Source organism: Rhinolophus sinicus, chromosome 2, assembly GCF_057876585.1.
Source record: "Rhinolophus sinicus isolate RSI-liver-muscle chromosome 2, RSI-T2T, whole genome shotgun sequence".
NCBI lineage: Eukaryota > Metazoa > Chordata > Mammalia > Chiroptera > Rhinolophidae > Rhinolophus > Rhinolophus sinicus.
In genome coordinates this window covers 99,133,367-99,147,497 of record NC_142502.1, presented here as the reverse complement: position 1 = coordinate 99,147,497, position 14,131 = coordinate 99,133,367, and the positions used below count along the sequence as shown (strand labels likewise).

General features: G+C 39.1%; 1 protein-coding gene across 1 annotated transcript in view; it reads right to left on the bottom strand.

Annotated features, from left to right (window-relative positions):
• The window catches only part of KIF6 (kinesin family member 6), a 406,288-nt gene that overhangs the window by 207,133 nt on the left and 185,024 nt on the right, over positions 1-14,131 (bottom strand). The window contains exons 11-13 of the mRNA XM_074332873.2: positions 8,510-8,615; positions 7,111-7,249; positions 2,284-2,487 (exon numbers count right to left, since the gene is read on the bottom strand). Coding sequence (XP_074188974.2) covers positions 2,284-2,487; positions 7,111-7,249; positions 8,510-8,615 — 449 coding nt within the window. The remainder of the gene's footprint in view (positions 1-2,283; positions 2,488-7,110; positions 7,250-8,509; positions 8,616-14,131) is intronic.

The window sequence follows — 14,131 nt, the reverse complement described above, 5'->3', positions numbered from 1 at the left end:
GTCTAAACTTGAGGTACGGTTTCCTGGTATATGCTCCCTGAGTAATATACAAGTATACTTTGTAATTAATTTAAGGCTCTCTTCCCTGTCAATGTCTAAGTACTCTGAGGTCAGAGATTGTGTTTGTCCATGTATGTCCTCATCTGTAATATGGGGTAAAACAAGAGCTTATAGGATAAGGATTCGATGAGTTAATTCAAGCAGAGAACTTTGACTAGTACCTGATATACATATAAGGGCTATGTAAGCTTTAGTTGTAATAATAATTAGCAAAGTACCTACCGAAAATAAGACCTAGCCAGACAATCAGCTCTAATGCGTCTTTTGGAACAAAAATTAATATAAGACCCAGTCTTACATTATGGTAAAATAAGACTGGGTCTTATATTAATTTTTGCTCCAAAAGATGCACTAGAGCTGATTGTCCAGAAAGGTGTTATTTTCAGGGAAACACGGTAGAACAAAGTGTATACTCAATAAATATATGTTGAATGAGCAAAGGAATAAGTAAATTGATGGATGAGCTAATGAACTCACCAATCAGGAGGGCCTCTTTTTTTCCCCAACCAGCTATTACCCATAATAGAGTACAGGAATGCCGTATGGAAAACAATCACAGAGAGGAATAATTACTTTTCCCTGTCTACAGCCACAATGATAAATGGTAAAAATAGCATTTTTGGTTTCCTGTGATTTTGAATGTATCCTACCATGTTACTAAAAAAATATTCAAGAAGACTTGGAGTTAAGAGATAAAGGGGATCAAACGTAGGGTAACAGAAGGAAACTAGACTTCAGGTGGGAAGCATGAAATAGAGTATATAGATGTCGAATTATAATCTTGCACACCTGAAAATTATATAATGTTATGAACCAATGTTACGCCAATAAATTTAATTTTAAAAAGAGATAAAGGGATATGATATCACAAAATATACTTCTAGGCTTATTAATCTTGTCCTTATTAACTGAAAAATGTATTTCTTTTATTTTGTTTTTCAAGGTTTATATCGCAGTAAACTTTTTATTTGTCAATTACAGTTGACATTTAATATTATATTAGTTTCAGGTGTATAGCATAGTGGTTAGACATTTATACAACTTACAAAGTGATCCCCCTGATAAGTCTACCTGGCACCCTACAGAGTTATTACAGTATTATTGACTATATTCCTCATGCTGTACTTTACATCCTCTTTCTTAATAAGCATCATACTCTAATTATTCCCAAGCTAAACCCTTTAGAAAACCATGCATGTCAGGTCGCCCATCCCAACAAATGTTTATACAGCAAGTTTCAAACTATGTTGCCAAAAAAGGGAAGTTTTTCACCCCTTTGTTCTAGTACATTCCATACTTCAGATTCCTCAATGTCATCAAGAGAAAGGCATCAGTCACATTACTGTACATCATGCACTGCTGGTCTAATAGAAAGTGAAAAGTCTCGGAAACCAACCTGGGCTTCTAGCGTGGTTCTGTAGTTGAAGTTCTGCACATTTATTAAAAGCTACAAATGGGGGATGAGACTCTGAGCCGGTGCAACCCTGTGAAATTATCTGACAAAATTTTGTTCATTTACTGTCCTTTAAGGCAGACTGTGGTAATGGTTTTAAGTTATTTTGCTGCAGATAGCTCACTCAAATTTAGAAATAAGCAGTATCAACACATCAGTAATGCAACACCTGTCCTTATTCTTTCTTTCCTATATCAGAGGAAAGTTTTTGTTCCTTTCTCAAGTCAGCTTTTCTTCTGTTGCCCTGGACTCATCTATTTCTGCCTCTGAACTCTGTGACAATTCAGACTTTATTTTTTCTGGTCAGCCATCAATTTTGGAAACTGGTATTTAATTTAATAGATTTGATAGTTATAAAAAATTCTACCAAGTAAATTGACAGAGCCTTCATACTTGCACATTTAAAACTAAAAGATGCTAGGTGCTCGCTTTGGCAGCACATATACTAAAACTAAAAGATGCTATACTGAATTCTATTATGGAGAATGAGGGATACTAGAATTTTTATTTATTTATTTATTTTTTTAGGATGGATAAACTTCACTTGGCATTTTTTTGTTATTGTTGCTACAGCAGCAGCTGCTGCTGCTACAACTACACAACCTCAAGAAATATTAGTACTAATAAAAATCGTAAGAATGACAATGATGAATCAAATGATAAAATTATAATGATTTACTATTTTTACTTTTTACAAAGATATATAATTTATGATAGTGTATATTTTCTACTTAAGGTTATATTTCTATTTATAAATGAATATCACTGACCTGTTTTTCTCTGGAGCAAAGTGGATCTGTACCCAAAAGTGCTGGCATCCTGGACCTGTGTGGAAGCTGAGGATGACGTCCTTGGACCTTCTGGGTTCCCAGGTGAGCTCTGTGAGTGTCTAAATTCATTTCTATCCACGCTAGATAAGTGGAGAGCATCTTGAGCTTTCTTCTTTTCCTTCTTTAACATATTGACCAGAATATCTGAGATTTGACTTAAGGATTTAGTGACTCAAGATTGATTATAATGATCAAAACATGAATGTTTTAAATGGGATTAATATTGCCAACAATATGTATTTAGTATTTGTCACATGGTAAAGACTGACTAAAGGAAGTCTTCAATTTCCTGAAGTCACAGATAGAGTTATGGCCAGTTTAGGAGGCTACTGGTCTTTCAATATGGTGCCATTACAGGAAAAGATAGCAAACCCAAAGGTCTTTAAAATGTTCTAGGTGGAAACCAACTAAGCCTTACATTTTTTGGAAAGGTTTATAAAAAATAAAATGAACACTGAGTAGCAGCAGGCAACGGAGCGATGCATATGTCAGAGTTTAATCCAGGAAGCTGCTCAGGAGGAGCGGGGAGAGAGAACGCCAGAAGCTGCCCAGCTGGCAGATCGGCCAAATCAATCCTGGTGACCAGAGCACGCCCAAGTCCAACACGTGCTTAGTAAGAGCACATTCAAAGGGGGCTTTCAAGTCACTTTTTTAAAAAGTACCATATTTTGCCGTGCATAATGCACACTTTTTTGCCCAAATTTGCGAGGGGAAAATAAGGATGTGCATTATACATGGTTAGTACTAATTCCGTATCTATATCAATGTTTTTGATTCTTTCATTTATGCTTATGAGTTAAAAATGTAATCAATAAATAAATGCTAAAATTCCTTTATAATACAAAAAACAAGTACCTAAATAGAAACAAATAAACATTTGAATTAAAAAATTAAAATGAAAGATTTTTTTTTCCCCTGAAAGTTTGGGCCCAAAACGTGGGTGCGCATTATACACGGGAGCGCATTATACTTGGCAAAACATGGTACCCAATATTTGGTTCCAAATGGAACTGAAAAGAGGTAAGTTATTAGCATTGATTTATCATTTAAAATGCACCTTTTGTAGGCCATTTAGATATACGAGGAGCACCGATGATAGGGATAAAATCATTCCCTTCTCCCCTACTTCACTGTTCTTTAGGTTCAGGATGTCTGGAACTCTAAGGGACTTTTGCTATCACTAAAAGGCAAGACTACAATCCCTCTTGAGAATGTCAGAACTCTAACTGCATGTGCAGTAAGATGAATTCAAGGCCTTCGCCATCCCTAGAGATGGCTTCATGAACCTCAGAGTTTGAAGAGATATGAGGATGATGCCAGAGAGAAGACTGATACTCAGCATGGAGGGGGGGCATCCAGTGACACATTCTTGGACAAGTAACATGGACATCGTTTGACCTCCATCTTCCTTCTCAGCTTTGACCCCAACTTTTTGATTTCTGGAATGACAATCAATTTTTCCCTTACAATCCCAATGTGGCTTCTGTTCTTTGCCTCCAAAAAGCTTGTACCCACCAAAGGTGTTCACAACCTCTGTACTGTCTAAGCGTTGGCCTGATGGAGAAGAACAGGGCTCTGCCCACAGCGTCCACTCCTCTTTGTATGTACCTCATTTCAACAGTATCAGGCATTTCAATGGTTCACATAGGGCAATGGCAACGTCCTTTCATTTACCCATTCAGTGACATTTATTGGAGCTTGTACTATGTGCCAGGCACTATTCCAGGCACAGGGAAAGAACAATCAAAAGGCAGACTCTCATGAAGCAGATGTCCTACTGGGGAAAGACTAACTACTTACACACACACAGACACACACACACGAGTAAAAGTGCCAGATAGCTTACTGTAAAAAGGTCAAGACTGACTGAGCAGCTACTCTGCACTGGCTGCTACCCTTTGTAAGAGTGAATTTAAGCTGCGATCCGAATGACAAGAACCAGCCAGAGAAAGAGTTTATCTAAGCAGAGGAAACAGCTAGTGCTGACACCCTAAGGAGAAATGGGCTTGGCAGTAATTCCCAAACAGAGGCTCTTTTACAACCCAGGGGACATTTGGCCATGTCTGGAGACATGTTTGGCTGTCATACTGGAGTGGGAGGTAGGTGCTGTTACAGAAGTCTAGCGGGTAGAGGCCAGAGATGCTGCTAAACATCCTACATGCATAGGACAGTCCCCACGACAAAGAATTCTACAGCCCCAAATGTCTGTGGTGCTGAAGTTGAAAAACCCTGTGAGAGAAGAACAACAGAAAGGTCACTGTGAATGAAGCCTAACAAACAAGGGACAGAGACAGAAGAAATGAAGTCAGGGGGCTAGTCAGGGGCACGATTACACACGGCCTCATCGTCTGGATCAAGGAGTCTGAATTTTATTCTAAGTAGAATGGGAAGCCCCTGGAAGATTTTAATCACACAAACGTGTTCCAGTTTACATTTCATAAAAATCACAGTACAAATCTATCTCCTGTGCTACCTTCCTTCTTCCCCTTCCCACGCTGTTTAACTCGGGCCTTTTTTTCTGTCAAGCTCTATGTATGGTATTAAATGACACACTGTTATATGTTTTCTGAAGGGTGTCCGAACTTTATTCAAACTGATGTCATGGAACTGACATCATTTTCACTCTCTTTGCAAGAACCTTCAGTGTTGTTCACTGTCATTTTGGTTGCATTACTCTTTTGTTGAGTGCAAGTAGTACCACTGTCCCCCCCCCCCCCCCCCCGTAAGTTATGTCTTTCTTATTCCTCCTGATAGTTTTGGCCTTCATAGCTCTACCAAAAAAAAAAAGTTTGAAATATCCTCCAACCCGACTGTGAAAAACCGAAATTTCAGTATCCTTTCTTGGTCATTAGCCCTTGAGAAGTATAAACTTCATGAGGAGTAATTCTTAGCTGCTATATTTCCTTCTTCTGAGTTTACCCATTGTCTACAGAGGCACATCCATCATTATATAACACTCTAGTGTGCTCACAGCACTCTCCACTAACTGATAATATCTTACTGGTTTTGCTCAGCACTGTGATGTTGGAGGGGCAGGTCATATGCTCTCTTTCCTGAAGAGAAGGAAACAGCTTCACTGAATAGTTGTACAGCTAATGAATGGAGAGCTGGGGTGTCACTCTGTGGTGAACTTCATGGTCAGTGTTCTTTTCACCATAATACCTCCACACCATCATTGTGAAGATGAGTCTCAGAAGGAAGGGACCCTGCTCGAGTTATTCACAGTCAGAAAGAATCTTGTGTAGCTTCACATGAACAGTGTACCTGGATTTGCCCGTGGAGAAGAGAGATGATGTATGTCTCTCTCTTTCTTACTCTCTTTCTTAAAATAAACATATATGAACAAACTCAGAACTGTTCCCTCTCTCTGTCATATCTCATTTCATCTCTCCTATATGCACAGACATTCATAAGCCCAGAAGGGGATTAAGAAGTTGCTAGGAGCATTTAGGGGAGAAGATCTTAAACTAGGATCAAGGCCAGGAAGAGAAGCAGAGCTCAGGCTGGGGCTGTGGCCAGGACTGAAATCTAGGCCGGGACCGTCCTGGAGGTGGATAGGGTAAGACAGAGGAAAAGGAATGCACGGGTGACAGCACGTGTGGGCAGCACTCACAGACAAGGGCTTGTGTGGGAATATCGTTCACAGCTGAACCCACTGTTACTGGCCTGATAATAAAACAGCTAAAACTCCCCTGAATCAGACATACAGGGTCTGCTAATACTCAACTAAAACTAGAGACTGAAGTTAATCAGGCAGTGTGCCTACCTCGTATTTGTTTGTTTTTACCTCTTCAGTACTGGATTTCCTTCATGTAGGTTATTTTTATCCATTTTGCACAATATCTGAAGCTAAAATGCCTTTTAGTAATCTTTCAAAAATGAACAGAAATATCTGTTCATAAATAATTTCTTGTGCGTGACTTTTTAAAAAAAGGCTGAAAATGTCATGAAAATGTCAAATCGTTTACAAGAAGCTTGAAAGACAAAATAAGAAACAATACTGAGGACATGTTGGGAGACCTGAGGTCTAACTCACAGGACAGGAGCTCTTTAGAAGTAACCACCTAGCCTGTCCCTGGAGGCAACTCCCACAGGCTGCTACCAGTTCAGCTCCTAAAATACACCACCTCCCAAAGCCCGTAAGAGTTCTATCTTGAACACTCATCTGTCCTCACTTCCAAATTTGGGAACATTTGTAAGTGGAACCCAAAGCAGTAGATCTGGCTTTTAAATAAAAAGTTACATTTAAATCAATCTCTGATCTTCATAAGCTAAATACCATTTGTCATTTTTCAGCCATCATTTGAGTTTCACCCACACGCCAGCCACAAATTCTGGGCCATGGTGAGGCTGTGGTCAGCCTGGTGTCCGGTCAGCTAGCTAAAGATAACCAGTTAACTTACTGGCTCCTGGCTCAGGACTGAAACAGAAAGAGCACCGCAGAGTAGTAACAAAAAAAAAAAAATTAAAGTTAAGAGATGGGATAAAAAAGCCCATACTTTTCAATAAACTGAAATTTTCCCTGCAATAGTAACTCCATCTGGCTAAAAACAAAGTCAATTTTTTTCTTTTCTAGCAACTCTGGTTTTCATTAGTTGCTCCATTTTGTTTGCTGAAGGGACATTTTACTTCTAAATGGAAAGAAACAATGTGACCTGGAAGCAGGCTGGGGAGCTGGGTAATGTGGTTACGGGGGAAGACATCTGTGTTCCCACTCCCCGTCTAAGCCAGTAGAGGGAGAGTTTCTTATTGCCACAGAAAGGATACTGATTTCGTTGTCTCTCTGCTGTAGAATATCTCGTAGCTTTTTATATTCTTCCTCTTTTAATGGTTCTTGGCCGTCTTGGTCTTTGATTTCGGAAGACACTGTGCTTTTTCCCTGGATCTTCTTGTCATTCAACAGTTTCTGTAAGATGAAGTACGAGCTTAGTGTCCGTACTTCTACTCCAAATCTCTTTATTTCTTTGACTCTTCCCACCTTTAACAATTCCTTGCACACATCAGACATGCACATCTGTCATGCTGGGTCTCTGGTCCCCTTCCCCACATAGGAACGCAGGACATGGTGAGGCCAAACAGGAAAACCCATGGCGCCATAGATAGGGGAGTCATACCACTATATTCTCGCTGGTGGCTGGGTTGAAGAGACAGGAAGCAGGAGCCACATGATCCGCAACCTGCCGTCCGCTTCTCTGCCAACCAACCAAACAACCCCCTAGCGTAGCCACGGCAGTTATATTAATGGCTAATGTATAACTGGTAAGAGCTGATGGCCACCCAGCCATAGTGGACGGCCATCTGATTACAGCTGATGACCGTCTAATAACTGATCCACCACCTTTCCACATTAGGCCAAGAGCCTGGGATCTGCTCTCTGGGACTCTGTCCCCACAACATCCTTTCTTACCTCCTTGTCTTTTCAATGCAGTTGCCTTGGCTTGGTATGTTTTCTCTCCCTACCTGTCCTCTCTCTATCCTCCTTCCCCATTTCCCTCTCCGATATCTGACCTCTTCTCCCCTAAACTGGGAAATTCCTGCTCAAACCTTGTTTCCTCTCGAACTTCTTTTCCTGTCTCCATAACCCCACATCACTTTATAAAATAGCCGTTACCAGGTGCTATAATTATTCTTTACATATCTGTCCTGTCCATGACTTACTTGTTCAACTTTGCCTTCCCTATGCCTGGCTCACAGCAGACTCAACAACAAAAGTTTCTTATCTTAAAGAAGTATGCCAAATTGTAAGTGGGGTAGAAGTAAAGGTTAATGACACTCCCACTGTGTCATCATAAAAGGTAAAACCTAAGGCACAGAAAAACCGAGGATTTATATGGATAAATGAAAACTGCTGGGAAAAAATGAAGGACACAATTCTCTTGACAGAGCTTGAAAATAAATGGTTTTTGAACATGGACCTATTCTGTGTACAAGGTAGGGGTTCCTGGAAAAAGAATTAGAAGTCCATGGTCCGAGTTTATTCATTGGCAAGTAAGGTACAAGCTCTGAAGAAATTCAGTTAGAATCACCGCCTCGGTTAGAAGATCATACTGTTCTGGATGAATGAAGCTACGTCCTAACCTTTCAAGAGCTGGTCAACTAAGAAAGCTTTACTGCAGTCTGAACTTAGCAGACGATGGATTCTGTTAGAGGAAATGCTTAAATTTACCTTTAAATGATGGAAACAGTGATGAATTTTACGCATGTCGGCGCCAACCTCTAGTCTACTCTCTGGATCCTGGTCTTCCAAAAAGGATGTTATTAGTTTTTCCAGCCTAAAAATACATAATGCATGAGAAGCAACTATGAGCTAGAAACTTCAGAGATTCTAACAGCATTACTTTGTTGGTTAGCATTTGAAGTACAGGGTAGTGTTCCCACTTTTTTTATGGAAATACAATAATCTGATTTGACTCTAAAAACTAAGGGGAAAGAAACTGACACATTGAAATCTGAAATGATGCAATTATTTGCAATTAATTTCTAATAAATTTTCATATGCAGCTTTCCATATAAGAATCATCTGATTTCTACAAAACATGAATTATAGCCAAGCTTAATTTCTATGTCCCTGTGCCTACCTGCAACTGCTAGAGAAAGTAACGAAAAAGTTTATTAATTTCATTAAAACTTCATAAATACTCAGCCTCAGCAATGACCTCAATGTTGCTCCACAACCCTTTGAATCACTCCTGGTTGACTCATATTCTTCACAGTGGCAGTTTCAAACCTTCCCACAGCTCCCAAGCCTGTCACTACTCTTTCATTCTCTATCAATAATGTTGCATCTCACTAGACTGAGACAGTCAAAGGTGTTACACGTGGGCTCTTTCGGTTTCCTTTTCCTTCATCTTAGAGCGTTTATGCCTCACCACTCAGGCCCTCTTCCTTCTGTTACATATTTTGAATAATATCCTTCCTCCTTCTCACGACCAACTTCTCCCGCGGGGCTCTCTTTAGGCGTCTACCAGGGTTACCTGATTTATTCTCTCCTTATCACCTTTTCATACTGACTCCTTCCCCTTTGCTTACAATGATTTTCCTATTCTAAAACAAAACAAAATAGAAAGCAAAACACCTTTGGTGCTACCATGTAACCCCTCTATTCTGAAGAGCTACTTCAGTTTGTAGGTTTATCTGGGATCATGACCGTCCACGTTGTATTCTAGAATCTGTGCAGCACCTTGGCTCCGCCATTAGTTTATAAGCATCGTGAGGCCATGCTTGGCTTTTATTCATCTTTCTGTTCCCTCTCCCTCTCCCTCTCCCTGTATAAAAAGCAATACACACATGCGGTTCTCAATACAAATATGTTAGTTAATGGATTCATTTCCATGGAAATTATCCCCCTCTGTGTTGAGATGGAACTCTTTATAAGGAAGGTGTCAGCATGGCAATCAGTATCAGAGATGTTAAGTATCATAATAGAACAGCAGCATATCTGTCTCATTATGAAAATATTTGCATACTTTCAGCATCTTTTTTAATTGCACACATTTCCCCTCCACTATTACTATCAGCCCACTCAAACAAAATATGATTTCCATCATATAGCAGTTTTGGATTTTATTTTAATTTCTTCTTATAATCTGTGACATGTAACAGCTGATGTTTACAAGTGTGAGACAATTTATATTGTAATTTTAAGGAGTTTTTTCAGGTGGAGGGGTATTTGTCATTTGTACTATGTGCTGATTGACAATGTTTCTTTGTAGAACACCAGATACACAGAGAGATTAATTTCTGATACAAGTGTTTTTATGTTTTATATAAAACCTTACAAAATACATGTTTATGAAAAAAATCCAAACAATGCAGATGTGAATAAATTAGAAAGCAAACATTCCTCTCTTCCCCTTCACCCATCACCATTCCCATCTTCTTGATTCATTCTTGATACCTTGGGGAAGCCACTGCTATCAGTTCAAATATGTTCTTCTGGCTCTTACTGAAGCAGATACCTATATCCATATGTTATTTGTGGATTTTGTTTCTGTTTATAAAAATGAGATCACACTATGAATAGTGTTCAGCATCACTATTTTTCTAAACATTTTATCACAAATAATCTTGTATGTCAGTACACATGTAATAGAGCTATTTCATTTTTAATGGCGACATAATATTCCACAGAATAGGTATACTGATCCTCTCATAATAGATATTGAGGCAACATATTCACAGTTGTTACTTTCTGCTGTAACTCATGAGAAGGCCTGGGTCTATAATTCCCACTTAATGAGTCATCAAAAAATAGTAATGTGTATTACTTGCATTTTCCCTGAATACTTGGCAGAAACTCTGGAACTTTGAAAGTCACCATTAGTTCGATGATATACCCATTTTCTGGAGTAAAAGCATTTTGTGGTTTCTGGTGTCCATAAAATTTCCAACAGATAATATCAGGGTAGAATCAATGGTTAACCAATCGATTCTTCCTTCTTGCTTTTTCTTTGGAAAATCATTTCTTCTGTACAGTTGGATGATAAAGTATATAATCTAGGAAACAGTCCGTGGAAGGGGGCTGAAGTGAAATCCTAGTTCACAAGCAAGCATTGTAAGATACAAGCCTGATGGCTGGGCGGATGACCACTGGCAAATCACTCAATCTCACTGGTCTTTGGCTAATGAAATATATCAAGACTCTTGTCTCACACAATAATGGTATAGGGTACAAAGATTACCAGGGACATGTTGCAAAGAAATGGTTAAAACCTTCTTCCTAAATGAAAGAACTGATTTACTATTTCTGGGAATCAATTAGTCTGCTAAGAATGAAAATCAGGCCTTTTGATGTGGAATTTTTTTTTTTCCTCAGTGCTTGAGACCACAGAGCCCCTTTAAATAAGAAAAAGGCCTGGTCTTTCATTTACACATTTGATGTATGGTTGAATTTATTTTCTTATTAACCGAGAACTTGGTCTAATAATTAAAATTCAGTAAAATGCCGAATTCAAATGTTTCCGATGTATTTCTCTAATAGTTAAGAGTGAACGATTGACCCCAAATTCCCTGCATTTTCCTATCTCCAAAAATAGTTCCCAAATTCCATATCTAGTTACTACTCCCACTGAGGGGTCTCCCAGCTGCTAGAACCCTGCTGGACAGTGAAGAACTGTTTGCAGAAAAGGCTCTCTAAGGAGGTCAAGTGAATACAATAAAGTCTGTTCTTTAGGAAAAGCCCAAGTAAACAAGAAACTTTACTTTTTCTCTACTTTCACTAAGAGAAAAGAAGGAAGAGAAAAAGAACCCTAGGAGATAAGTAAAAATAAATGTATGAGGTTTGACAACTAAGTTTGCAAACTCATCCTAGAAAAGGTGCTACAGACCTCATTGCTGAATATGACTATGGTCACCTTCAAAGTACTCCCCTTGGGAAGCTGTGCACCGACGCCAGTGCCTAGTCCACCCTTCACAGCAATTTTGGAACTCTTTTTCTGGAATGGCCATCAGAGCTGTTGTTATATTACATGTGATGTCCTGAATGTCATCAAAATGTCTTCCTTTCAGTATTTCCTTTATCTTCGGGTAAAGAAAGAAGTCACTGGGGGCCAGATCAGGTGAGTAGGCAGGGTGTTCCAATACAGTTATTTGCTTACTGGCTAAAACCTCCCTCACAGACAGCGCCGTGTGAGCTGGTGCATTGTCGTGATGCAAGAGCCATGAATTGTTGGCGAAAAGTTCAGGTGGTCTAACTTTTTCACGCAGCCTTTTCAGCACTTCCAAATAGTAAACTTGGTTAACTGTTTGTCCAGTTGGTATAAATTCATAATGAATAATCTCTCTGATATCAAAAAAAGTTAGTGACATCGTTACAAGTTCACGAACTTAATTGTCACACCTTCATATACCATTCAGCTCTAGTTCATATGGAAAGGAAAGATCACAGATAATCTCTGTGTGTCTGGTATATAACCTGGCTGACGGGAGGCGACTGGTGGACGTTTGGCGACTATACCTATCTGCTCCACATTGACTGCTAATGAGACACCTCTGACAGCCTGCAGCCTAGTTCAGCAACTTGACTGTATTATAGATTTTAATACCTGGCCACATAGCAAGAATTGACCATATTTCCTAATATGTGCTTTACCCCCTTGAGACCACTGTACTCCTTTCTTTCTGTTCTCAATATTTCTTGCCCAAAAGTAAAGTTTTGTCGGCAACCATATTTGTGTGGAAATTTACATCTAATAGTATGAATAAAAAAGAAAAGCAAGTTCATTATCGTTGACAACAGCTAATATTCCTTGAATAAGCACTAAATGCTAGACACTGTTCTGTGCCTTTGCATACATAATTTCCTTAATGCTCACAGCAGGTAGATAAGTGCTATTATTATCCTCATATTATACGTGAAGAAATTGTAAGTACAGCGAGTTTAAATATCTTGCCCAAGGTCACACAGCTGGCAAATGGCAGAGCTGGATTCAAACTCAGGTAGGCTGGTTTCAGGATCCAAGTTTTTAAGCACTTATGTACCATACTAAAACAGGGGTACTGAATTTATTAAAATACCATGTTTTGGCAATGTATTTATGAAATACTGTTTGTTCATTTTTACAAAAATGAGATTACACTCTGAATAGTGTTCTGCGCCATTATTTTTCTAAACAATTTATCACACATAATCTCCCACATCAGTAGATATATAGTAGAGCTATTTCATTTTTAACGGCCACATAGTATTCCACAGTACGAATGTACTGGTACTATACCTCCTCGAATTCTATGAAGAGTTAAACAGGTGAATAGAGCAGCAGGAAATAACTGAGTAGCAGTTGCTTAGATCTTAACAACGCCAGGGACCATCATGATGTATAACAGCAAAAGAAGTTAGAAAAGAATCAGAATGCCCCACACTAGGAAATTAGTTAAATAAATTATGGTATAGTTATACACATAGTTAAGCAACTATTTAAAATTATGGTGAAGAGAGATTTATATTTATTGACATTAAAAATACTTACACTATATTGATAGGTTAACAATGAATTCCTTTGCAAGGATTCTGCAAGTACCCTGTACCATACCCAAAGCGACAGAAGAGACAACGAAGGAAGGAAGGAAGGAAGGAAGGAAGGAAGGGAGGGAGGGAGGGAGGGAGGGAGGGAGGGAGGGAGGGAGGGAGGGAGGGCAGCAGTCCTGAGACTTCTGCCTGGTTGCATTTGGCTCAAGAACATTTATTATCTCCCTATGATAAAGGAGACTAGTGAACCAAGCTAAACTCGCTCTTCTGTAACATTTTTATGATGATGTTACATGTAACTGTTTATTAAATTAACTTCATTGTTTATACGTTGAATGTGATTATGTTTTCATTATTCTGAAATCATTTTTTAAAAAAAATTTTGTGTGGACATTTTCCCATCAGCATTAGCTTCTAAAAATGGGCTGAAAGCCATATCACTGTGGTACTAATTGTAGGAAAGTTAGAGAAAAGAGGAACGGGACATCAGTAAGAAGAGCATACCTACACTGGGGCATGGAAACCTGGGCTGGTTCTAAACCACTGGGGTAGCTATGAGAAGTGTGCCCCAGGGCGTGGGAGGGGAGCATGCCTTTGTAATTGGGGGACAAAATGATAGAAGTGTTGCACAGCACAGTATTACTCCAGGGAATTTACTGAAAACAAGGCTAGGGCGTGAAAAGTAACAGAAACTTGTCCTCTGATAGGGAGCTGGAAAGAGGTAGATAAAAAAATACTCCAGTTGGTGGGTCAGGGATGTTTTGTGGTAGAATCATGGAAATGCCTGGTATTCTTGAACTAATGGTCCTTAGCTCATCTAGC